The following is a 24211-nucleotide window of genomic DNA, read 5'->3' as shown; positions in this document are numbered from 1 at the left end:
TGCAGGTCGGTGGAATGAGTCTGTCCGTCTTCTCCGAAGTCAGCTATCTCCGATGATTGCCTGTTTGGGAAAGTCCTATATCCGACATGCATCAACGAGCATATAAAGTCAGCACTCTGCTGTCATTCATGTCTGAACTTCCAAACAAACACATCGGCTGCCTTCAATCTACATCCGACAACACGAATCATAAAAAATGTCTTCTCCCATTAAGAAAATAGCCATCGTCGGCGTAGGAGCTCCCACGTTCCACCCTTGTTAACCTCCCACTAACAACTTTCCAAAAAGGCAACCGGCAACATGGGCAAACACACAATCACCGAACTTCTCAAGAGAAGCAACCATTCCATTACCGCTCTCACACGCAAAAACAGCAACATTTCTGTCCCCTCGTCCGTCAAAGTCATCGAGGTGGACTACGATTCCATCTCCAACCTAACCTCAGCACTTCAAGATCAAGATCTGCTCATGATCACCCTCGCTGTCACCACACCTCCCCACGTCCATCAAAACTTGGTTGCCGCCGCCGCAGCCGCAGGCATAAAATACATAATCCCCAATGCCTACGGCTACAACTTTTTGGACTCTGCCATCAACGCCGATATCCCCTGGGGTCATCTCGCTCAAGAATGTTTCACTTCCATTGAGAGCAAAGGAATGGTTCACTTTTCTCTCATCTGTGGGTTTTGGTATGAATGGAGTTTAGGAATTCCTTGGTGCTATGGAATTGATGTTGCGAACAAAAAAGCTGTTTTCTACGATGATGGGTTGACCAAGATGAATACATCAACTTGGAAACTTTGCGGCAAGGCGATTGCGGAGTTGGTTTCTTTGACTGAGGAAGAGATGGAGAAGTTCAGGAACAAGAGTTTGTATATCAGTAGTTTCAAAGTCAGTCAGAGAGAGATGCTTGATAGTGTGCACAGGGTGTTAGGCACGAAAGACGAAGATTGGGACATTAGGTATGAAGGGACGAAGGAAAGGTATAACAAGGGTATTGAGGATATGAAAAACGGAGATCGGACGGGGTTCGGAAGGGGTAAGTCTCTTTCTCCCTCATCTTTCCATCTCTTGACAAATAAAGAAGAGCTGACAAGACTCCAACACAACAGCAATGTACGCAAGAGTCTTCTACCCAGACGGCAGCGGCGATTACGAAAGCAGCAAAGGCCTTGACAACGAAGGTCTCGATTTACCGGACGAAGACTTGGATGAAGCGACAAAGAGGACTGTCGAATTGGTCAACAGTGGATGGAATCCTTATGGTTAAGAGAACAAACCCGAAGACTCTTGTTGTTTCTATGTTTGTGTTGTTGCAGGTGTTGGGTTTGATTTCTAATTTGTTGTCATAGTTTGCTCTATTGACCATTCTTGATATTTGCCTTCTTTTAGTCAAAGCCAGTATAAGAAAAGTTCAAATGACAGCCTACAACTTTTCCCTTTCCACAGCCTCAGCAAGTCTCCAGCAAAGCACTTACTTGGAGGACAAACACCAACAGCCGCATCCTACACATGTGAGCCCGCGACCACGCAACCTATATATCCCGCTCGTCAGGTCGATGTCGACAGTTGTTTCTCTAGGGTATAGCACCTCAGCGCCTAATTGCAAAGTTCAGATATACAACAAGAGACAGCAACACTATGGGGGGTCTTTTCTGCGGATGTATTGTTCCAATTTTTATATCGATTTGTGTAAAGTACATGAGAAACTCTTCTACTTCTGTAATTACAAAATCCAATCTGTAAAGCGAGAGGACACCCATACATACAATAACGTCAAGAAAGAACAAGCAAGCATCAAAAGAATGTTCAGACAGCGTTGACACAGGAACACAGCCAAGAAAAAAAGAATCTACAATGGGACCAGGAGAGACGAAGCATGAGAGATTCAGCATAAGATGTCCAGTGTCAGACAACAGCATTATTGGCGTAGGTCAGGAAGAACACACGTTGCAGTATCGAAGCGTCTATCCCTGCTGCTCCTAGATCATCTTTTTGTCAGGTTACAGACAGTGTGCGGCTTTTGTAGGATTAGAATTGGTTTATTGATAGATAAAGGAGCTTGTAATCAGTATACCGATGGATACGGAGCATAGAAGCCTTGTGAACCTGTTACGAATATGGATAAGCATCTCTGCAACACACAAGCACTATGAAGTGCTTCTCGACTTCTTCTGAGTGCCCTTTTGAGTCCTCTTCTGAGGCCTCTTCTTTTCCTTTTTCCCTACTCTTGTTCTTGTTCTTCTTTTTGTTCCGCTCAAGGCGCTGTCCACCAACCCGTGTGTGAGTTGCGCCGATTGCCTCAGCCTTCTCTCTATGGCCATCTAGCATAGACTTTCACTCTACTAGTCATTGGCAAAGCTGATCCTGTAAAAATTGGGTTGATGTATACAGCCCAGATGACTGACCGTCAATATCATGTGGACACAACACTCTGAGGAAAGCAGTTCTTTTGGCATGGTTCATCTTAGAATCTATCACCCTGACAACCATGATCAATTCGCCATACTGTGTGTGATACCGCTCAACAAACTCATAGATTCGTCCCCAGTTCGAGGAGATACTGTTAGTGCCCATTGAGACAAGGATAGGTCGCTTTCTTTCTACTGTTGAACAAAGCAGTTGGTTCGTTATTGCAAAAGTCGTTCGGGCCGCATCATAACATAGATGGTTGGTGTCCTAACGATGCGAACGATGTCCAAGGTCGAAGGGGGCGCTGTCTGACGAGTTTCATCTCTGTTCCTGGATCTGGCGCAAAAGATGGCATGACCCGAGACTTTGTTCGATGACTTGCAATAAGAGCAGGTTAATACAATGTCAGGATAGAGTGTCCGAGGTGCAGGCATTGTTGCCTTTGCGACTTGTGTAACCTTATCGGAGTATCTTCCAAAGAAGTTTGGCTGCGATTCTGACTGTCGAAAGAAGAGAGTAACATGCCATCATGGATTTTCAGTGTTCGCCAGTGCGAGTAGTTCCTGGATTTCGTCATCTGATGGCACGACGTGTTGATCCTTGTCAACAATATCGTAATACTGGGTTAGATCTTAGGCAACTCCATTATCCCTTAATGCAACTGCATGAGTGTTGGCGTCATATTTTCCGTCACCATATCCCGCCTGGAAAAGACTGGCATACATAGCTTGGTTCAAGAAGCCAATCTTGCATACAGAGCAATTGACAAAACCAGGGAGGTCGTACCGTAGTTGATCATGGAACCCCAGTGTAGAACAGCATGCGACAATGACCTAAACTCGTGGTCACTGTCGTAATGAAGATTTCATTGTGTTTCAATGTTAAGACCTTGAGGACAGGTGTAATTGTATCCTGCCTCGTGATCAAAAGCAGGTTTTACACTATGAAGAGGCAGAATATACTTCCAGGCTGTATGGTTCACGATGAGAAGCTTTTTGTTGCAACGAAGAACACCCGGGTATGAAGAACAAAGCCTCAAAAACAACAGCATGACAGACATCACCACCGACGCTAATTCTAGTCAACAACAATCCTACACACCTCCTCGCCCCTCCAAACCCTGCGTTCCTTCCTCTCCAACCCCTCTTTCCCAGCTTCAAAATCCTCAGTTTCAACCTCACCAATCTGCTTCTTTCCAGTCAGCGCCAATGCAGTCTCCTCCACCAAAGCACTGATCTCAAATTCACCGTTGACAAGAGGACAAAGCCCCAGTTCAACAGTGACAGAACTGTGTGGCTGAAGAGGAGGCAAACGTTGTTGCAAAACACCACTAAACAGCAAGCGGCGAGAGATATCTAGACTTGTTTCTGCAGAGGTTTGGTCGGCGAGGGTTGGTTGCAGACGCAGGAGTGCTCTGATTGTGGTGTTGGTCTTGTTGTGTACAGTCGTTCGTAAAGTCAATAAACTCTCGGCTTTGACAGTGAACCTGCTGCGACCAATTCGTTGAACATCGTCATTTTCTGTGGATGTAACAGACATTGTGGTTGTAATGTCTTGAAGTCGTACTGTCTCGATCATCTTTGGACTCATTCTGAGACCGCGAAGATCAATATTGCCGTTTCTGTCTGAGCCCTTTTCTTCCCATGTACCGCGAAGGTATTTGAGTACTTCCTCTCTGAACCAGAATTGCTCTCGTGTTGCGCGCTCAAGGTCTGCAGAAACTGGTCCATCAGCGGATACAACAAACTGTCGTTGATTTTGCTGGGACAAGATTGGGATGGGTGCATAAGGATTTGCAATATGCAAACGAGGAAGAAGCAACACAAGACGTGCTACGTGACCAGGATGAACAACTTCATGTACTGCATAAGCGCGATCCCAGCTCTCATCAGAAGATGAAGAGCGCACCTGGACAGACACAGTTAACGGGTTTGGCCATGAGTTGCGCAAATCGAGAAGAAGTAAACAATGCTCTTCATTACTCGACTCCAAGCCCACGCGGTCCAGCAAAGTTCGGAAGCGATCATTGCCCTTCTCTACTGGATGTGATGGAGATCGCGGTGACTTTGGTCGTTGACCTTGTGCCTGTAACTCTCTATTCGTCCAGGCGAAATCAGCAGGGAACTCGCTGAAGTCGATTCGATGGAGTTGAATGCTGGCGTTGACAGTAATATCAATTGGCACTGCAACTTGGCGTGTAAATGCCCGACCTTCGACTTCTGAAAAGGGTTTGCCTAGATATGCATAATCGAACATGATCTTTGCGCCTGCAAGACCTAGTTTTCCGAGCACGGTGATGTCGAAGGTTGCCAGCTCGCCTGGCAGGATAGTCATGTCTTGACCACCTCCTGATCGAGCCCATGTGAATGTAGGATTGGTAGACAGCTCTAACTCAAGTCCGTACATATCGGGCTTGGTAAGCTCCTTGGCTGCCAAAGCTGTATGAATGGATGATTTCAAGGAGTCATCAAATGATATATGAAGGAAGTCGACTGTGACGTGCGACGAGGTGTTTCTTAATGTGATTTGGAATGTTTTCTTCTGTCCTTCCAGAACCATCAAGGCGGACTCTGAAAGGTCAAGCTTGTCAAGGATAATATGTGGTTGAGCTTGAATGGCAACAGCAGACACAGTCATTGGCTGTGGGAGGACAGGTTTTGATGAACGGCCTTTAGAGCTGCGTGACTGTGTAGTGACGGATGCCGAATCCCGGGCCGAGAGGCCAAGTTCTTTCACCTTGATTGGGAAGTCTGGTTTCCAAGATGACTGGTGAATTGGGAAGACTTGATCTTTACACCCAAACATCCGGATAGAACAACCGATGATCCGAATTTGGCCCTCTTCTTTGGCGCGTGCAGTAACTACAACATCTTGAAGTCTGGCGGGTCCTAAGGTGATGGAATGCTCCTCGATATCAACCGCTGGACCATCAGTGACCAGTGACAAATGCTCAATCCTAATCTCAAAGTCGTACGGATTTTGCAGTGTGACAACAAGCTCAGCCGGCTCGCCAACGACAACAACTTTATCTTCCATCTTGTGAGTCTCCTTAACAAAAGGATTATACAAGAAAGGCGACTTTCCAGGTTTGTTGTCGGAATCAAACAGCAAGTCAGATTTGTGACGCTCTCGCAGCTTTTCGTTGTTCGGATCGTCAATCCACTGGACGTTCCGAACAAGAAAGTCATCCCAGTAAAGAGCTCGGATATGTGGCAGACCAATCTTACCTGCAGCATTTATCGTCCTTGCCATGTTGGATATCAACCGCAGTTGTTCTTCAGTAACCATCGTAACACGACGGTTATGCTCGTGCACAGTCATGGTTCCCTGCGGACCAACAACTCGTAATAGCAGAGCAGAAAAATGTACGACACCTGGTAGATCTGGTAATGCCTCACAGAAATCGATGCACGCTCTGAGTATGTCGATCTTGAGGTTAATACTGCCGAAAGACTTGGTACTGGCTGATTGGGTGGCCAAAGCGATTGTAGCATTGATCATTACATCCAGAACATTTTCCTGCTCATCTTCTGATGCTTTCTTCTCAGTCTCGAGATGGTCATGATCGCGAGCGCCATAAGTAGAATGCAGATCTCGCAGCATGTTTCCAAGACCGATCTGTTCCTCGGTGTTTTCCGAGGACGGCAATCCTGTACTGAACACAGCAGACAAGCTAGCAGCAGCATGTATACCCATCTCAGCAGCACCGACCTTTCTGGCTTGAACTAGAGCAGGAACGAGAAGTGTAATCATTTCCTTCACAATGACAGCTTTCTTGCGCTCAAAACCGAGCATGGAAAGAACAGAGACTATGCCTGCCTGAATTGCTACAGTATCGGCAAGAGGCACCCCAGCACTTGGCGGTGGGTATGCACGAAGAGCAATATCAGCAATAGCATGTTTTGAAATGCCACCAGAGAAGCCCGCATTAGCTTTTGGTTGATACAAGGAGCGACTTGATGAGGAAGCAATCTTTCGTAAGATGGCAGAGTCCAGCTCACCACCTGCGTTTTGTAAAAAGGCGAGTAGCTTTGAAAGCCTCAAGACACTTTCCGAATAGGCAACAGGAGATATGGGCTCACCAGCCAATGTGCTTGTTCTTTCGTATACTGAAATGATCATGGGTATGAGATCGGGAAAAAGTCTGGAAGCTCTTGAAGCAGCTTGTTTGGCAGCGGTAGGGTCTTGCTGACCTATAGGCGGTACACCATCTCTGGTGATGGCGGAAGAGATAAGAGATGAAGATCTGTCAGGTCCAGAATTGCAGATGGCAGGAATGGGGAAGTCAAAGCCAGACCAAATAAGTAAAAGCATACAGACTACTATGCTCTCCAAGCCCTTTGCGTACCAAAGATAGTCAGAGGCAGTACGAGCCTTGTTTGTGTTTTCAACGAGTTCTCGCCAAGCATCGTTCCAGCGTCCAGCTAGCATGTACAAGTTTCCGACGACGATGCCAACTCTTGCTTTGCCTTTGTTCTTTGCTCTTTCTTGTGCGCTAGTGGAGGCAAAAGCCTGGGTCGACATGCGATCTCTATTCGCAATCTTGCCGCTGTCTGATCGAGTGTGTGCTCCCATGTCATCGAAGTTTGTGGGCGGGCCTCTCGGAGGAGGTGTCTCGGAGCGAGAAATGGCGGAGGAAGAATCGGCGGGCGAGGCTGGACGTGAAGAATCCATGCGCAGCGAAAGAGAGCGGTCTAGCGGTGGACGAGAGGTGGAGGCACCTGGTGACTGAACACTTGGCAGAGCTTGTACGGCAGTGGCATAAGTGCCCATCTCTGACAGCAGTCTGGCTGAAATATCGCACATGACGGTGTTCATGGTAGTTATCTTTGCGGCATGCGAGGGAGGGACGCAGATTGCCTTGTCTAAATTCCAACTCTCTTGCTGCTCCTGAGTGCAATCCATAACCAGTAGTTGCGAAAGCAGTATTTTGGGGTGCTGTTCAGCCAACCTGTCTGATACATGTTGCAATTCTTCTTTAGGCGACGACTCGTATTCTTTTGCATCGACAATACCCAGGACCATCAAGTGCTCTCTGAACAGGTCGAAGGGGACCAATTGGGAGTGCGAGGAGGGCGGGACCGAGGTTGAGAAGTTGTATAGAAGGGAGCCATTCGGAAAAGCCAAAGGAGAGAAAAGAGTATTCGTGGATTTGGCATCAGGACTAATGTCACCTAGTCGGACGGTGTCGTGCTGTTCTAGTCGTTGCAAGAAGGTGGTGAAGCGGAGCTTCTTGATGCGCCCGGCAGGCAGGACGAGGACTCGCACGCGCGCCGGCGCGATGGGCGAGAGGTAGTCGTTTGCCATTTCCTCATGACATGGCTCGTCTCTAGTACAAATCGTCAACAAGTTGGGAAGAGCCAAAGGCGCAATAACTCTGTCTGTTGTTGTTCCTGGCCAATCAAAGCTCCTGAGTCTAAGGGTCTTGGGCGCGGCTCCTCCGCACCTCCTCCGCAATCTCATACAAATGCCTATGACATTCTGCCTGATTAAAGATATCAACCATCCTACACATCTACTCCTGCATCAGCATGGAGACAATCCAATTTAGACGATCCATACTCTTCATTAAACCATTCCTCCCGCGCCCGCATTACACGACATTTGCTTGATTCTTCTCTTTACCATCACCTTATCTTATGAAAGAGCCGTGACGTGATTAGCTAACCTTTAAAACATGGCTCTACTCAGAGGGTTAAGGGACCCTTATGAGCGCAACTTTCTAGCAGCTCCAAGACCAAGGTTCAACAGAAGGTGGGTAACCTTTACCTTTCATACTTTACTGACTCGTCAACTCGATACTGTATTACCCAAAGCCGGGGCCATGTCGCGTCAGCGCCGGCTAACGGCGGGGCATCAATCACCATGATTGTCCATCACGCAGCATCTCGCTCGTTGCTTGCTTCCTCATACTGAACTGAACATGCCCATACTAAACAAGATATACAGCGCCTCTTCAAAACTCTCGGTTCCGACATCCCTAGCTTCATCAAAGTCCGAGAAGCCGCTATATCACCTGAAAACTTTGCTACGAGAAATTGATACCCAAGCCCCGGAAAAAGACCTCATCCAGCTTCAGCAGAAAATATGCGCTTCAATAGACGAATTCCCTGTCGCCGATGTGGAAAAGGTCTTTCGTTCTGCCGAAAAGCTGCTGCGTGAACAGGATCTCGTCAAAACTGACCTTGGCTTGGCCATTATTGCGAAGCTCGCTTTCAAACCAGAGTGCACCCCCGCGAATCGCTTGCATTTCTTTCACACCCTGTACCAAGATGGTTCCACAAATCGCTATACTGATTTTCCCTCGTACCTTCTTGCGATACTCACCGACAATGGCCGTCAACTCGAGGGCTTCGAGCCTCTGCTGTCACCCATGACTCCTGCACTTCTGCGAGAAGTTGACTCCGAGTTTGCAGAGAAAGACGTTAGGAGACGAGAAGCTCGGGAATCCGGTCTGCCTGTTTCAACCTCACTTGACCTCATTAACAATACTATCAAATACAATGCGAGGTTCTTCAGTGATGCCGACATAACATTGCTGGTCCGGGGAATGTTTGAACTACGACATCGACTGGGTTTCGACGACCCAGACAAGATTTGCGATATCCTAGGCACTTTGATCATTTACACTCATATTCCGAAAGATGCAGTTCTGATTGCTACGAGGACTCTGTGTTTCTTGAGAGAACGAAATGGTCTGGAGGATAAGACGAGCAGGACTTTTTCTTACTTTATGAATACTCATCTAAAAGATGAAACCATTGAAAGTCTCCTTCGCAGGTTCGAAGACGACAACACATGCCCTCTAGAAGCTGCCGGAGCAGCTGCTTTACTCGAACTGTCGCTGGTAAATACTACAACAAGTCACTCGATCGACTTAGACATCAATCGTCTGATGGACGCACTGGCAAGATCTGTACCCGAGCAGAATGCCTCTGCGTATGCCAGATTACGCTTGGAATTAATCAAAGTCCTTGTCCAGAATGAGGAGATGCAACAAAAACTCCTTGCAGCTCCGGATTGGATACACATACAGGAAGCCATCATTCGAAATGCCAAAGCTCCGCTAGAATCTCTCCTGGTCGGATTGAACAAAGAGGACGGCACTCTTGAGCGTTTCATGAAAGATCGCGAGAATAGAAGGGAAACCATTCGCGCAATTATTTCATGCCTCGAGCATATCGATGGGATTAGCCTCCAGCAGTCTAGAACACTGCGTCGGACTGCACTTTACGTGGCGCCGTGGTTGACAGAACAACAGTCGATGAAGTTGATATCCGCATATCAGCCGTCGTCGTTCCGCATCTCGATTGGCAATTGGCTTGGTGAGATTAAGGAACTTGCCAGCCATTTCATCTTCAACACTGCTTGTCACCTCACACTTCGTCAGAAAGCTCTAAAAGTCATCAAATCCGCGTGGCGCACGGCTCAACAACTTGGTGAAGAGGAGGCCACCAATACGTGTCGCGATTTGATTGTGACTGCGCTTGACAATGAAACAAACTATGCATTCAGAGGCAATCTGGTGCACGTTCTACTCAAATTCACTGTCGGAGTGAGCGATGCAATTTTCTATCGAACTTTGGAGGTGTTTGTGAAATCTGCACGCACGAACTGTTTCCACGAGCTCATCGAGACACCATTTTTTGCTGAGCCAGAAGGTCCGAAGGAGGCAAACCCCGAGAGTGATTCGCAGAAACAGCCACAGGACGAAGATTTACCATCTATCCTACCTGACGCCGGACTGGTGGCATTATTGATGAGAAGCAGCGTGGATCAACTCGAAAGGTCGCGAAGAGTGTATGATGAGATGCTCCAACTCATCGCCATACCTGAAAGACCTGCGGAGTCTACTGTCATGCTGCTCAGAGGCCTGTTCCGTATTCGAAGTGATTTAGACCATCGCATATTCTTCCTTGCAAATTCGGAAGGCGAGAGTCTTGCAAAGGTGCTTCACAGAAACTCTGACTCTCCTTTCTTGCAATCCCGCAGATCGTCCCTGCAGTCAGGAATATCAATCATGCCACCTGTCTGGAAGTATGGTGACATCCATGGGCTGCCCGAGTCACCTCCAACGACCGTGAGCGCTGTACTCCGATCAGAGACGAAACCTGTTGACGGTGTCGACTGCAGCCTCAACATGAGATCTTGGCTCGAGACAGTCATCCAGTTGTTGGAGTCTGCCAACTGTGACTGGGAAGTGTACAGCTACATTATCGTTCACGTCGGTCCTCAAGTATCCAACCAGTCCCTCTTCGCAGAGAACATCCACGAGATCAGGTTACTCAGAAATCTGGTTTGCAAAAAGATACAGTCTCAAACGATATTCAGACCACCAGAAACCTCAAATCTGCGACAAGGCGATGTGGCTTTGTGCTTGTATCACATTCTCACTACCTGTATCGGGTACCATTGGCAATTGCCCAGGAAGGAGAACGTGGACACAATCACCACTCTTGTCAAAGGTCTCACATTATGGGATCGTACAACTATAGCTTGCGTCAACGCGCTAACCCTGAGTTGTTACGAGCTGCCGGTATCGTTGAGTCGAGATCTCGTTCGTATCGTGGCGCAGATGTCTACGATTGTTACCAAATCAGACTCGGCCATCCATGTGCTTGAGTTTCTGGCAGGATTATCTCGTATCGATGAGTTGGTCAACCAATTTCATGGTGACGAGATCAAGACAGTTTTTGGAGTATGCTTCAGCTACATTGACTACGCCAGAGGCAAGAAATTCGATGAACAAAACCGCGGAAGGTCAACAGGACCACCTACCAGAAACGCCTCGGTCGTCGAGAGCAATTACCGCCAAGCTACCGAAGACCTCGCAATTCCACAATACGTCTTTGCGCTTAGTTACCACGTCATTACGTTCTGGTTTCTTGCTCTGAGTAAAGAGGATCAAAAAAGGCACTTCCCATGGATGGAACAAAGATTGCTCTCCCCCGACCAATCCGGACAAGTTCTTGATGAAGCCATCGTCACTGTTGACCATATTTGGCGAGTTACAGAAGGCAAAGATGTTGTGAAACCACTTCCATTGGATCTTGGTATGACGAGTGAACCATCAGTAGATCCAGTCACGCAAACATGGGTCTCTGAGTACTGTATTCTGACAATAAAGTGTCACCTCGATAATGGACTCGTTGAAATCATCGAGCGAAGGAGTTCCGGCACTGACGAAAATCGCTTCGTCTATGCTGGCGAGGATCCACTGACCCCAGATCTGATATACCAAGAACGATTCGCTTCGACCATCAATGGTAATTTCAAGAGCGACCTGGAAGTCGTCATTCTCCCTACCACCGATGCCACACGTCGTGCACTTGGCATCTTTGACCGCATCTCACCCATCGATTTCTTCAAAGCTGGCGTCATCTACATTGGCGAAAATCAAAAACACGAACACGAAATCTTGGCCAACGTCTCCGGCTCTCCAGACTACAACCTCTTCATTGCTGGTCTAGGCGAGCGCGTCTCGCTCGCCAACAACCGTGAAAACATGGCTGGCTTAGATACCAGCGAAGGCATGTTTGACGGCCGCAGCACACTCCGCCACAGCGACAGCATCACGACCCTAAACTACCACGTCACGACCATGATGCCCACAAACCGCGAAACGGACCCACAATGCACACGCAAAAAATCGCACATCGGCAATGACTTCGTAAACATCATTTTCAACAATTCCGGCCTCGAGTTTGACTTTAACACTTTCCCTTCGGCGTTTAACTACGTCTATATCGTCGTTGTACCTGAAGCTCGTCAAACGTTTATCCAGACGCGCACGCGTTTGCATAATGCTGGTTGGTTTGAAGACTCGTGGTTCAAAGTGCGCGTACTTACTCGCCATGACTTCCCCGCGATATCTTCAGCGGCGGAGACGGCGGTTGTTTCGGGGGCTGCGTTGAGTGCGTATGTGAGGAATCTTGCTCTCAATGCTGAGGAGTTCTGTAGAGTGTGGAGTAATAGGGGCATGGGAGAGTTGCCTAGTACATGGAGGAGTCGGTTGCAGCAGATTAGGATGTTGAGGGAGAGGAATGTTGTCAAGAAGGAGTAACTTGGTGGTTGTGGGGTGGATAGAAGGTTGAACAGAAGGGGTTGAGTAGAGTTGAGGATTAAGAGGGAACAGAATTGAAGGTAGAAATTAGCATCACGAGTACAGATATAGACATGCTTATTTATGCTGAAGTCTGTTCGGATGAAGATTGAAAAGCAAGACGAATGCTGTCGATATCTCACAAGCATATCGTGTACAGTCAGAGCGTGGGCTTTCCACCAGTCTTTGTGATCTACACAGCCACGGTTTCCAGAGGCGAAACAAACGCCAGCCAACATGAGCCCGCCTATTTTTTTCGCTTCATGCAACATTCTCAAATTGACGAAGAAAAGACATTCGACCAAGTTAAGGATTGCAGCACTTCATTTTTCTGCACATTCGCAAATCTCAAGACGGAAGGGACCGGAGAGAATAGGGACGAAAGACTGGCTCTTTCTGTTTCTGCTTACTACTAACTGCATGGGAAAAGCATGTGTTTGGCAAATAAATAAATAAAGAGCAATCGACTAGAACCTGGAAGGTACGGCTTTCACACTCGCGTTGGTCTCTATTGGACTCGACTAGATATGTTGTGTTTCAAGGTGATTTTTGGGGGGTGTTCTTATCTTCTATCTTCTTTTGTCTTTCCCATGAGATGGATCTTGATGCATCATCTTGATGTGCCAGCCTTAGATGACAACTGCTTGTCTCATTATCTTGGAGATGAAGGAGATCTTTGGTCCTGATCTATGCTATTCTCTTCGATTAAGTTTTTGGGCGTACGAGATAGATGGACACAAGAAGATACGTGTAGCCATCAGTACGAGCCGATCAACGCTATTAGGCAAAAGTCTCTTAGGAGGTAAGTAGCGTGGTCGTGCGCGATGATTAGTGAACATTTTGTCTCAAGTATTTCGCAGACCTTCTTGCGCGACAACGGCACGATACTCAGGCGGATAATCGGCCACCATCCCAAGTGCCAGATCTCTCATATTTGATACTGTTCCTGTTTTGCATTGAGCGTGTCTCCATTCGAATGCGGCGTCCTTGCGCAAATCAAGAAAGCGCGTGGTCAACGTCTCTGTTCGCATGTTCTGTTTGTGACCTCTTGAGCTTGGACGATGGCTCATTGTCCTACCTTGAGGCGCCTGCGTATTTGCCGAGTTAATATGCTGGAAGTCGTGCAGTGATATCCACCACGCGATTGCCTGCGCTAACAACGAAGCCAATGCAACATGACAAGCAGCCATCTTCTTCCTCCTTACTCTATCAGGACATTGCAGAAAAGCGCCATTGCGATTCTTATCAGTCACCGACAGCGTTGGAGTTCATACGTTACGACCGAAATCAAAGCGAGATATGGATGGTTGCATGAGGTAGAGCGGTACATAATCGCGCAATCAAGTCGCACCAGCACTGCAGGCTCCCGAGGGGTATTACCAGATCTCCAGAGCATTACCTGGTTATGAGGACTGGTATTCTGCGGGAGGATCTGTGGAGAACCGTTCCCACATGCAGCAGAGCGACGCGATGAGTCGTGTTGAGACGAGTATACTGGACCAGGTATGTGGTAGTGAGTCGTACTCGGTGACCGGGCCGGCTAATTCTCAGCACTCGGTGGGTTTTATTTTGTTTGCGAAGTGGCCTTTCTCGATTCGATCGTATTGTGCTTCTGTAACATGAAAGTTGGTCTGGTCAGACTTGTCAGCTTTAATGGATGATGGTTGAAGTTGTTGTGATCATGGAGGCGGCAATTTGAAGCCGAGGCTGAGAAAGCATGCCTTCGACCGCCTTCACGGGACCATGCTTTTGACATAGCATGTAGTTACCTGATCCGTAAGTATGTGCCGTATACAGGTTTTCAGATTATTTGGAGCGGCATTCAACTAAGGTGGAGCTGAGGTTGTGGTGTCGCACGAACTGCACGCCATGAGTTCAACGTTGGCTTTTCCTGCATCACCAAAGTCGAAGTGACTGCGAGAACCCGTAAAATTGTCCTTCTTGAGGTTTCTTGCGCAGGAACGCTGCAGGTTATCCTGCTTGGCACCTGGAAGGTCACTGAAGCTCCTGCCGCTCAGTACGCGGATATTGCGGCTTGTTTGAAGTGAGAGATCATCTTCAATTGACCGAAAGCTCGATGGACTGGCGGAACAATGGCGTTTTTGCCTGGTATACGTGCGTGCGTGAGAGGACGGGAGCGGGAAGATGGAGCATCGCATGGCATGGCCACAGTCATATATATCTCCCAATGATCCCCGTAGCCCGTTACCCTTCTTTCGGTGTTACCACTGTTCGGCTGTCAGTCATTTGCCGCCTTTCAAGGGTTTCCCGCATCTTTTTCTCATCTCCACCTTCTCATCTTGATATACCAGAGTACCATGGCAGAGGCGTTGACGATGCCTCTTTCTATCGATGATGAGAAAGCTCGAAAATCGTCCCTGGAAGACTCGCAAAATGATTCACTGGAGTCGATTGAAAGAATAAGAGAAATCGATGCTGACATCGAAAGGAGAGTCATTCGCAAGTGTGACTGGTGGGTTGTACCTGCTCCCACAGTCATGTTCATGCTCTCCTTCATCGATCGGTAAGTTCGATCAACGAGACGAAGCATACACATCTGACAACAAAACCAGCGTCAACATTGCAAATGCAAGAATCGAAGGCATGTTGACAGATCTCCATATGGTCAAGCACGACTACAATATCGCCCTCTTCATCGTCTTTATTCCATTCATCCTCTGTGAGACTCCAAGCAACATGATCCTTAAGCGCATTGCTCCACGCGTCTGGCTTAGTTTCTTGCTCTTCGGTTGTGGGCTCATGGCTATCTGTCAGGGTGTGACAAAGTCCTTTGGTGGCCTTGTAGCCTGCCGTTTCATCCTTGGTATCTTCGAAGCCGGTATATCTCCAGGAAGCATCCTTCTCATCACGATGTACTACCGTCGCGAAGAGCTACCTCGCAGGATCTGTTGGTGGTATATGTCTGGGACCATAGCAGGCGCTTTCGGCGGTCTGCTAGCGTATGCTCTGGCAAACATGTGAGTGCTCCTCAGTGTGTTGTGTGTGTACACTAATGCTGGTCAGGAGTGGAGTTAGAGGCTATGGCGGATGGAGATGGTCAGTAAATGCACCCGTGGTTGATGGAGAGGCTCTGACAAGTCGTACAGGATATTCATCATCGAAGGATGTGTGACTGTCGGCGTGAGCATCCTCATGTATTGGTGGCTTGCAGATTGGCCAGCAGACTGTCGCTTTCTGACTCCAGACGAGCGCAAGGTACTGATGTGGCGCCTAATGGATGACAGTGAAGGCGAAGCCAGGATGGATCGAGTCAACTGGTCCAGATGTGCGAGAGACTGGAAAGTCTGGGTTGCGTAGGTCTCACATGCCATTTCTGATGTCCAAATACTAACGAACTTGCTCAGAACAGCAATGTACTTCGGTGTCGTAGCTCTCAACTACTCGACTAACAACTTCAATCCAACTCTTTTGAAGGAGCTTGGCTACACATCCGCAGCAGCTCAGGTAGGTCGTCCAGAATTTGTAGAGGCAAAGCTAATACGACCAGATTCACTCGATTCCTCTTTATGTCGTCGCGAGTGCTTTCTGTCTGGGATCTTGCTATCTGTCGACATACATCAACAACCGGTTCTGGCCTTTGCAATTCGGAGTAGTCCTTGGCAGCGTTGGTTTCGTCATCCTCATGGTTCAAAGATCACCTGCAGTTGGACCGGGTGTCGCATACATGGCGCTCTTCTTCATCACCAGTGCTGGGTACATCGTGCAGCCAATGGTTGTGTCGTGGGTCATGAATAATGCATCTGGGCATTACAAAAGGGCGTTCACCTCAGGCACCATGATCGGTTTGGGCAATGCTGGCGGACTTGTGTCGAGCAACATATTCTTCCAGGAAGAGGCGCCATATTATCCTACCGGATACGGGACATCGTTGGCATTGCTGATCCTGACAGGTGTCGCGGCAGTGGTGTTTTATGTTGGATTGAAGAGAGAGAATGCCAAAAGAGACGCGGGCAAGTGTGACGAGCGGCTTCTGCTTCCAGATGCTGACAATCTTGGGGACGACCATCCTTCCTTCCGCTTCAGCTTTTGAGCATTATGGACGACCCAAAACTCGGACATGTGAGCTGTTTGGATCCCTTTAGAACAAATTCTTTGTCGCAAGGCATTGACTACGAGATACGATCGGCGTTGTTTTCGGATGATATTTGTTCTCGGCGCACCGGGGTATAGATATTTCTTCTCAATTGCACAAGCTGTATGCTTTCTCAACAACAATGATCACTCTTGGAAAGAACAAAACAGAGGAGGTTGGAAGATGGTTGACATCACTGCGGGGGTCCGTGCGAGAGGAGCTCCTCGCGTCTCGCGCGCTCGCTCATTCTCCTTCACTCTCAACATGCATTCAACTATGTCGGATGTGATGAAGCTTTGAATCGATATCCTCGTGATCGCCCAAACTCGGCTACTGATAGCAGACACGAAACAGTGCTGGGCAAAGCGATGAATCTCGAAAAAAAGTCATCATACTATTCATTGCTCTGCAGCTGGTGTAAAACTCATTCCTGGCCATTATTGATCTCTTGACAAGTCCGCTTGCAGTCTCAATCATGTGTATGAAATGCCGATAGTATGTGCTTCGGCTGGTTGCTCCTGCCTGCTTGGTATCGTCATGCCCCTCATCCTGATTGCCCGTGGGACGCAGCTTCCCGAATGCCATCAAATCTGTAACACTCAATCGTTGGTCTCGACGCAATGAGCGTTTGCGATAGTGAGTCCTTCGACAGAAGTGCTGGCTGCCCTCGAGAGTTTGGATGTATCGGAGCTTCACTAGGCTTGAGAGATCTTATTGTCGTTTGTGAGGTTCTGTCATGTCAATCACTGCAACGCTTTGTTGTTTGCAGCGCCTTCTCGACTCGACATGATCACGCTGTTCCTCTGATAGTTTTCAGATAACTCGACTCCTTCCCAACTGCGCTTCTATCTGTCAATTCCTCACAGATTCGTTCACGTTCGCTGCTATGGCCCCAACTCAGAACCCAGCTCTCTGGTCGAATCTCGCCATCCGCGCTGCCACTGAGCACCACACCAGAGTGCCTCTTATCCAGGGTGTTGCCATTGGCCTTGTTCTTCTGGCGTTTATCATCTGTACACTGCGCCTCACTATTCGCTTAGGAAGACGTACTGCCAGCTATGAGGACGGCTTCATCGTAGTTGCCATGGTGAGTCTCGATGCGCGCTTGGTTTCGAGTCCTTTCCTGACACTCTTCCTCGAAGTTGTTCGCGATTCTGGAAAGCGCTGTTGCATGCTTGGGTATGTCGACATTCAATCTGATCACCGCATCATCTCTGACTTCAAAAAGCGGCTGCCAATGGCTACGGTGCTATCATGTCCACCCTTACTGATGAACAGCTTGCGAAGGCGCTCATGGTATTGAACCCCTCTAATTCATCCATTGGCATCGCTGATTTAAATAGTGGTTCTGGTGGGCCCAAGTACTGTACAAACTCACCATCTGGCCTACCAAGCTGTCCATCCTCTTTCTTTACCTCCGTGTCTTTGGTGACACGCCTAACGTCACGGCTTTCGGTGTAAACTTCCGCAAGTCTGTGTACGCATTGATGGCCTTTTCCGCGGTCTTCTGTATTGTCACACTCATCGTCAATGTCCTCTCGTGTATCCCCGTCAGCCACTACTGGGACAAGAACTCTCCAGGTCACTGTGGCGTGGATCCTTTCAGCTGGTGGTTGGCACAATCTTTGCTCAACACTATTTCCGACCTCATCATCCTCATCTTGCCAATGCCGTTGGTCAAGAACTTACTCCAGATTCCTGCCCGTCAGAAATTCGGTCTTTGCTTGGTCTTTTCACTTGGTGGCTTGTAAGATTTTCCCAACTTCTCGATATTTGGCTCCGCTAACGATCTCTTCAAGTGTGGTCATCGTCACTATCATGCGCATCACAACCTTCAAGACAGGAGGTCTCGGCGACGACACTACTTGTGAGACATGCAAGAACAGCTTGCTTTGGTTGAGACTAAGACTAACCACATAACAGATGACGGTGCTGTCACTCTCTGTTGGACCATAGTCGAAACCAACGTCGCCATCATCTGTGCCTGTCTGCCATTGCTCCGCCCTTTCATCGCCCGTATGATTCCTGGATTTTGTGGTGGCTCTGGCCTGCGCAGCAATAGCTATCCTATGGCTCAGCCTACCACTTCAGATGAGTCTCCCAGGTACAAACCTCGCAGTAGCCATATGCCCGAAAGAATGCGCCCTCGTTCTTGGGTCGGCATTGAGACTGTCATTGGTCAAGGCGATGGGCAGACTGCATCGACTGGTATTCACAAGCAGATGGAAGTGGATATCACTACTGAGGCTGTAAGTATCTGTGGTACCGAATCTCTGCTTCGTCTCACGTGTCAGGACGACACAATCAAATCTGAGGAAGCCAGAAGCTCAGAGTCTTTGAATGGACACAAGTAAACTATGTCAAGCATGAAACACGGTGGAAGAAGGAGGGTTTGCTTCAATTTCAGCAGCAGATAATGATATCAAACAAGACAAAATCTTCGCTTTTGACGTTCTCATTCTCTTTTCCAGTACTTCTGATCTGCAGGGTTTTTCTGGTATGTATCGTGAAACAGTTCTCTAGATTCACCAAAGAAGTCGGGCACAGACATGCTTGTCTGAGAACGAGCTTGTGAAGAAGCAGGTACCAGAAACATTCTATTGATATGTCCCGGCGATCATCACCAACGACGCATATTAAAGTCATATAACTGATGCTTATACATCTAGAGGATATATCAGTATGATCATATAAGACGAATATCGCGTGTTACAAGGATTATGTCGTCAAGATTATCTGGCGAGCATTGCGAAGCGGGCGACCCTGGCCTTGAGCACAAGATTCATGCAAAGCTTTATGATGACACAAAAACGTACATAAGTCTTGGCACGATTTGCGGGAAACAACTGCAGATGACCGGCCGGTATATTGATAAGGCAGCCGAGTAACCAGTCTTCACGCATACGATATTCTGTCTTCCGAGTCACGATCTAGACACTATACAGGGCTCCGGCAGTCTGATAAACTTGCAGTGAAATATAAAAGCCACAGTAAAAAGCCTCTACCGTTGACTGCATTGTGACGCGTAGCTCTCGGGAACCCACCAAGCTACAGTGACATTCTCGACCTGGCCATGCCACGTATATGATCTGGAAACCTTCAACCACAAAACATTCAAAAACAACATGCTTGCCAAACTCAAAGAAGAATTCGGTGTCGAGACACTGCTCTCTGCACCTCGGGATGTGCATCTCATCCTCCTCACCAGAACCCTCCGCATGTTCGCCTATGGCTCCACAACCATAATCCTCGCCCTCCATCTCTCCCTCCTCAAAAACTCGGATACGCTTATTGGAGTTTTCATGTCACTGACGCTAATCGGAGACGTGTTTATCTCTCTACTACTCACTTTTGTCGCCGATTCACTAGGCAGACGCAAGATTATTCTGCTGGGGTCAGTGACAATGGCACTTAGCGGTGTTGTCTTTGCTACCCAAACCAGTTTTACAATCTTGCTAATTGCGGCGGTGGTGGGTGTGATTTCGCCGTCTGGAAATGAGATTGGTCCATTCAGAGCGGTCGAGGAGAGTACTCTTGCACACCTTGTTCCTGCTGCTCAGCGCAGTGATGTGTTTGCTTGGTATGTCGTTGTCGGCACTTTCGGCACCAGTGTCGGCGCTTTGGTCTCTGGATGGCTGGTCTCGACTCTAGGCGCTGAGAATGAGAAAGCGCTTGGGAGCTACCAAGTCATCTTTTGGTTGTACGCTTTGCTGGGTTGCGTTAAGGCTGGCATCACTTTCCTTCTCAGCTCAGCCTGCGAGCTTGAGAAGGTGCCTCAAAAACCTTCTAGTGCAGAAACTGGCGATGCCGAAGAAGCAGAAACATTCATCCAACAACCGCAATCCGCTGCACAGCCCAAACCAGCCAGCAAATGGGCATTCACAACGATTAGTCCATCTTCTCGCAAAACCCTTCTCAAACTCGCAGGATTGTTCAGCATCGACAGCTTAGCTTCCGGAATGGCTTCCATCTCATTGATCACCTACTTCCTAGCCGAAAAATTCGGCTCGGCACCTTCAAAGCTAGGAACAATCATGGCAGTAGCCTCCTTGATGTCAAGTATCGGCAACATCGCCGCCTCCAGCGTCTCCAAACGCATCGGCTTCATCTACACAATGGTATTCACACACCTGCCCTCCGCAATCTTTCTCATGATGATGCCGGCACCTCACTCCCTCGCTCTCACCGTCGTCTTTATTATTCTAAGAGCGACACTGGCATCCATGGATCAAGCTCCCCGATCTGCATTCTTGTCTGCTGTCGTGTTGCCCGCTGAGCGCACTGCGGTTATGGGAACTTTGAATACGGTCAAGACGGCTGCGCAGAGTGCTGGTCCGCTGTTTACTGGTGTGCTTGCTCAGCATAAACATTTTGGAGCTGCTTTTGTGGTGGCTGGTCTTTTGAAGGCTGGGTATGATTTGGGACTCTTGCATTGGTTTGCGGAGAGTAAGATGAGGGGAGGATCTGCCGATGAGGCTAGGGAAAGAGCAAGGCAGCAGGAGGATGAGGAGGGCCAGGAGCTGAGGTGATAAGTTGAGTGTATAGGGCGTTGCATGGGAGTTCCAAAAGGGGTTTGAATTTTCTGGCATCACATTGTGTATGTAATCTATGTTACTTGAATAACAGTTTGTTTGTGCAAAAAGTCGATCTAACAAACGATGTGACCAGCAAACAATGCGACTCGTATCCGAAGGCATCAATCCAACCAACCTGAGTCAAATCACATCTACTATGCTTAAAGCAACCATCTCCATCTCGCAAACGACAGAACGATATGTAGCGCAATTGTATTCCAGGAGGAAATCGACAGATCTGAAGAGCGTGGTCAATGAATCTCAATGTACCGCAGTCGACAGAGCAGCTGGAGAATGGGCTTCTCTGATCGACGACCCACGATGTCGAGTAGGAATCGGAGCATAGATGCCTTGCAATGGAATTGCATCATCCTCACTATTCGAATCAGACCCATTGTCGTTGGCGTTGCTTGTGCTTCTCCGTCTTCTGAACAGGTTCTTGATGCGCTGGTAGATGCTGGGTATAGGTGCAACCCAGGTGACGTGTCTGGCAACATCGAGGCCAGGATGCGGGTCTTGTGGATCGCCCACGAGGCCAAAGCGAAACTCATCCCGTCTAAGCCGCAACATAGCATGCAGCTCGTCCTTTGTGATATTTTTGCTGAATGCCGCATGACCAAATTCTGGATACCATCGCAACTGACTGTCGTAGAAGAAGCAGAAGTAATCGTAGAGACTCCCGACATCCCTAGGCAGCCGCCTTTTGGCTGGAGGCCAATATGACGTCAAAGAATAGATGTAAATGCTCGAATAGACGATTGCGCAGCAGGCAGCTGTGGGTGAAAGTTGCACAACAACTCCTGAGCCCGTTTCAGTGATGGCACAGAGACCAGTCATTATCAGTGGCGGTACCCAGTTGAGAGCACTCAAGACGCCAAAGTACACCACTCTGTAGTTTCCGTTGGCCCATGCTTGAGGTATGACGTCTAGTGGTGACACGGTCATGTAATCCAGTAAAAGGGTTTCCGAGACAAGGCTGGCCTTCTCGTACATGTTGGTGAAAGGCTGCACCCAGCGATGATGTATGTCCATGGTTGTTATCGAGCCTCCAGCCCAACCTACAATCATGATCGGCAGAAATCTTAGCAGTAGATATGCCAGGGAGTCGCGGGTCATAGCAGCTTTGTCATGGCGACTGAAAGAATCAGGTGGCGGCATGAACTCTTTCCATGGCGTAACGAACCTAGTACCGTTGGGCGCAGGGGTGGTATCGTTTGATTGAACGGTCCATGGCCCCATTTTGAGAACAGTGCCGTTGAAAAACCAGATCCGGATCACTGCAAAGCTGAGACAATCCACGACTATGAGCAGGAGGCATATCTGTAGAAGACTCAAAAAGGATCTGTAGGTGAATGGACCTCTCTGATAAGGATAGTGCGAGCAACGAGGATAATCTTGGCAGCGGCATGTTGAGTCGTGAGATTCATTTGGAAAAAGCCTGGGCAGAAACACTGTCAGTATATCGATCATATAAGAGATTTTGTGGATGACAGATGATGATGCCCACTCAAATTTTCTTGTAGACACCGTATAACTGCATAAGATGATCATCCTGTGTAAAGAATGTACGCACCGGGAAGAAGGTTGGTCTGAGAGGCGTCTCAGGATGTCAATATGTTGGCAACACGAGTCCAAAGAGCCCTTCTGATCCATATAGTCGTTGAAACATCGAAGGTGTTTGGTGTTGGTTGGTGGACTGACCGGATTAATCTCGCGTATCCCATAGATGATGGATGGTCTTGGTTCAGCCGCGTTCGTGATTCTCCAGTAACCAAGCCTGTATTTTGGTCCCGAGCGCGAAAACATGTTGTACCATCTGATGTAGTCCAGGCTATGCTTTAGCTTCGGCACAGTATCTGATGGTGCGAACAACAAAATGATGTCGGCCAGGGATGTGGGGTCCCAATTTGCTTTCAGACCGGTACTACAAGACGCATATCTGATTGCGATGAAGATGTTAATCGAGGCGATGAGTAGATACTCGAAGGCCAGGAAAGCCGCAGATATCAGCCTGACAGAGACTAGCCAATGGCCACCATTGTCTGCTACGGTAAATAAGGTGGCCTTCGCCGCTATCGTGAAGTGGATAGTGAGATTGCCACAAATCAGGAACCAGATTTTCCAATGAAATCTTTGCGAAAGAGGGAAGTATCGCGCACATACCGTTTGCCCCACCCAGTATTTGTTTAGGAAATGTTTCTGGTCGGCTAGATGTATGAATGGTAGAAACCTTCGCAGAGTCGATGTGGTGGATGTGAACAACGCGTTGGTGCAAACACCAATGACTGCTGGTAGATAGCGTGCTGCCAGGTAATAGTTGACATTGCGGATTTCCCAGCGTTTTGACGAAAGGGAGCGATGGATGAGGTACCCAAGTAGACCCAGGATGCAGAGATAGAACGCGGTGATAGCCAAGAGTACTCGTCGCGTGAGGATTGTAGGTCGGAATGTCAACGGTGTGTATCCTTCAGGCGGGTTAATGGCTTCGAATGTCACTTCAGCTGATTAGCGATTGTCAGCTTTCAGATTGACGATACTCACGAGGCTGCGGTTTGGGATCGCTAGCTGCTGGCTCTGGCTCTGGCTTTGGCTCTGGCTCTTCTGTACTACTGTCGATTGCATTTCCGTCGTCACTCCCATAACGATCTCCGCCGGAGGTGAGATCGGTCTCGAATGGTTCATATCGTGACATTGGCCATGTCGAGCTTCGAACTGCGCCTGCAAATATAGGAACGGACTCGGAGGAGCGCCTGGCCTCCATTGGCTCAGGCCTGAAAATGCCATCAACAGTATCCAGGTATTGGTTGTAAAAAGTTGCTTGTGTCATGTCAATAACATGCGAGACACAACGATGAAACAGGCGTTAAGGTGACGGTTACGATATTTATCTTTCCTCGCCTGCGCAGGTCCGCAGCACGACCAGGATGTACTCGAGGCTGAGGCATACCGCCATATGGCGCAGTCCAATAATTCCATATAAATAATATTTTGTCGTCAGTGGCTTTGGATTGCATACAGAATCGCATGGGA

At 48.3% G+C, this 24211-nt stretch overlaps 7 protein-coding genes across 7 annotated transcripts; 5 read left to right on the top strand and 2 right to left on the bottom strand.

Annotated features, from left to right (window-relative positions):
- Positions 1-196: 196 nt before the first annotated feature.
- On the top strand, positions 197-1270 carry M437DRAFT_41950 (NAD(P)-binding protein; the record flags this gene model as incomplete). Its single annotated transcript, XM_041020480.1, has 3 exons — positions 197-232; positions 289-1039; positions 1113-1270. The coding sequence occupies 3 exons, from the start codon at positions 197-199 to the stop codon at positions 1268-1270; spliced, it is 945 nt and encodes a 314-aa protein (XP_040882096.1).
- A 2219-nt stretch (positions 1271-3489) lies between these two features.
- M437DRAFT_82047 (Trs120-domain-containing protein) lies at positions 3490-7719 on the bottom strand (the record flags this gene model as incomplete). Its single annotated transcript, XM_041027673.1, has 1 exon — positions 3490-7719. The coding sequence occupies one exon, from the start codon at positions 7717-7719 to the stop codon at positions 3490-3492; it is 4230 nt and encodes a 1409-aa protein (XP_040882095.1).
- A 2713-nt stretch (positions 7720-10432) lies between these two features.
- Positions 10433-12475, top strand: M437DRAFT_43191 (uncharacterized protein; the record flags this gene model as incomplete). Its single annotated transcript, XM_041020702.1, has 1 exon — positions 10433-12475. One exon carries the CDS (start codon positions 10433-10435, stop codon positions 12473-12475), a length of 2043 nt encoding a protein of 680 aa, XP_040882094.1.
- A 2375-nt stretch (positions 12476-14850) lies between these two features.
- Positions 14851-16565, top strand: M437DRAFT_41944 (MFS transporter; the record flags this gene model as incomplete). Its single annotated transcript, XM_041020479.1, has 6 exons — positions 14851-15038; positions 15088-15492; positions 15539-15571; positions 15622-15828; positions 15880-15979; positions 16023-16565. The coding sequence occupies 6 exons, from the start codon at positions 14851-14853 to the stop codon at positions 16563-16565; spliced, it is 1476 nt and encodes a 491-aa protein (XP_040882093.1).
- Positions 16566-17227: 662 nt separating this feature from the next.
- On the top strand, positions 17228-19211 carry M437DRAFT_63725 (uncharacterized protein; the record flags this gene model as incomplete). Its single annotated transcript, XM_041024299.1, has 8 exons — positions 17228-17243; positions 17474-17694; positions 17750-17786; positions 17836-17903; positions 17951-18354; positions 18407-18474; positions 18531-18856; positions 19131-19211. 8 exons carry the CDS (start codon positions 17228-17230, stop codon positions 19209-19211), a joined length of 1221 nt encoding a protein of 406 aa, XP_040882092.1.
- Positions 19212-19732: 521 nt separating this feature from the next.
- M437DRAFT_73014 (MFS general substrate transporter) lies at positions 19733-21136 on the top strand (the record flags this gene model as incomplete). The annotated part of the gene is made up of 1 exon (XM_041025959.1): positions 19733-21136. The coding sequence occupies one exon, from the start codon at positions 19733-19735 to the stop codon at positions 21134-21136; it is 1404 nt and encodes a 467-aa protein (XP_040882091.1).
- A 306-nt stretch (positions 21137-21442) lies between these two features.
- Positions 21443-24008, bottom strand: M437DRAFT_63723 (uncharacterized protein; the record flags this gene model as incomplete). The annotated part of the gene is made up of 3 exons (XM_041024298.1): positions 21443-22501; positions 22883-23682; positions 23723-24008. The coding sequence occupies 3 exons, from the start codon at positions 24006-24008 to the stop codon at positions 21443-21445; spliced, it is 2145 nt and encodes a 714-aa protein (XP_040882090.1).
- Between the last annotated feature and the right edge of the window lie 203 nt (positions 24009-24211).

Source organism: Aureobasidium melanogenum (genome assembly GCF_000721775.1).
Source record: "Aureobasidium melanogenum CBS 110374 unplaced genomic scaffold scaffold_4, whole genome shotgun sequence".
Classification (NCBI taxonomy): domain Eukaryota; kingdom Fungi; phylum Ascomycota; class Dothideomycetes; order Dothideales; family Saccotheciaceae; genus Aureobasidium; species Aureobasidium melanogenum.
The sequence above is the reverse complement of the archived record's forward strand: the minus strand, read 5'-3'. Positions and strand labels throughout refer to the sequence as shown.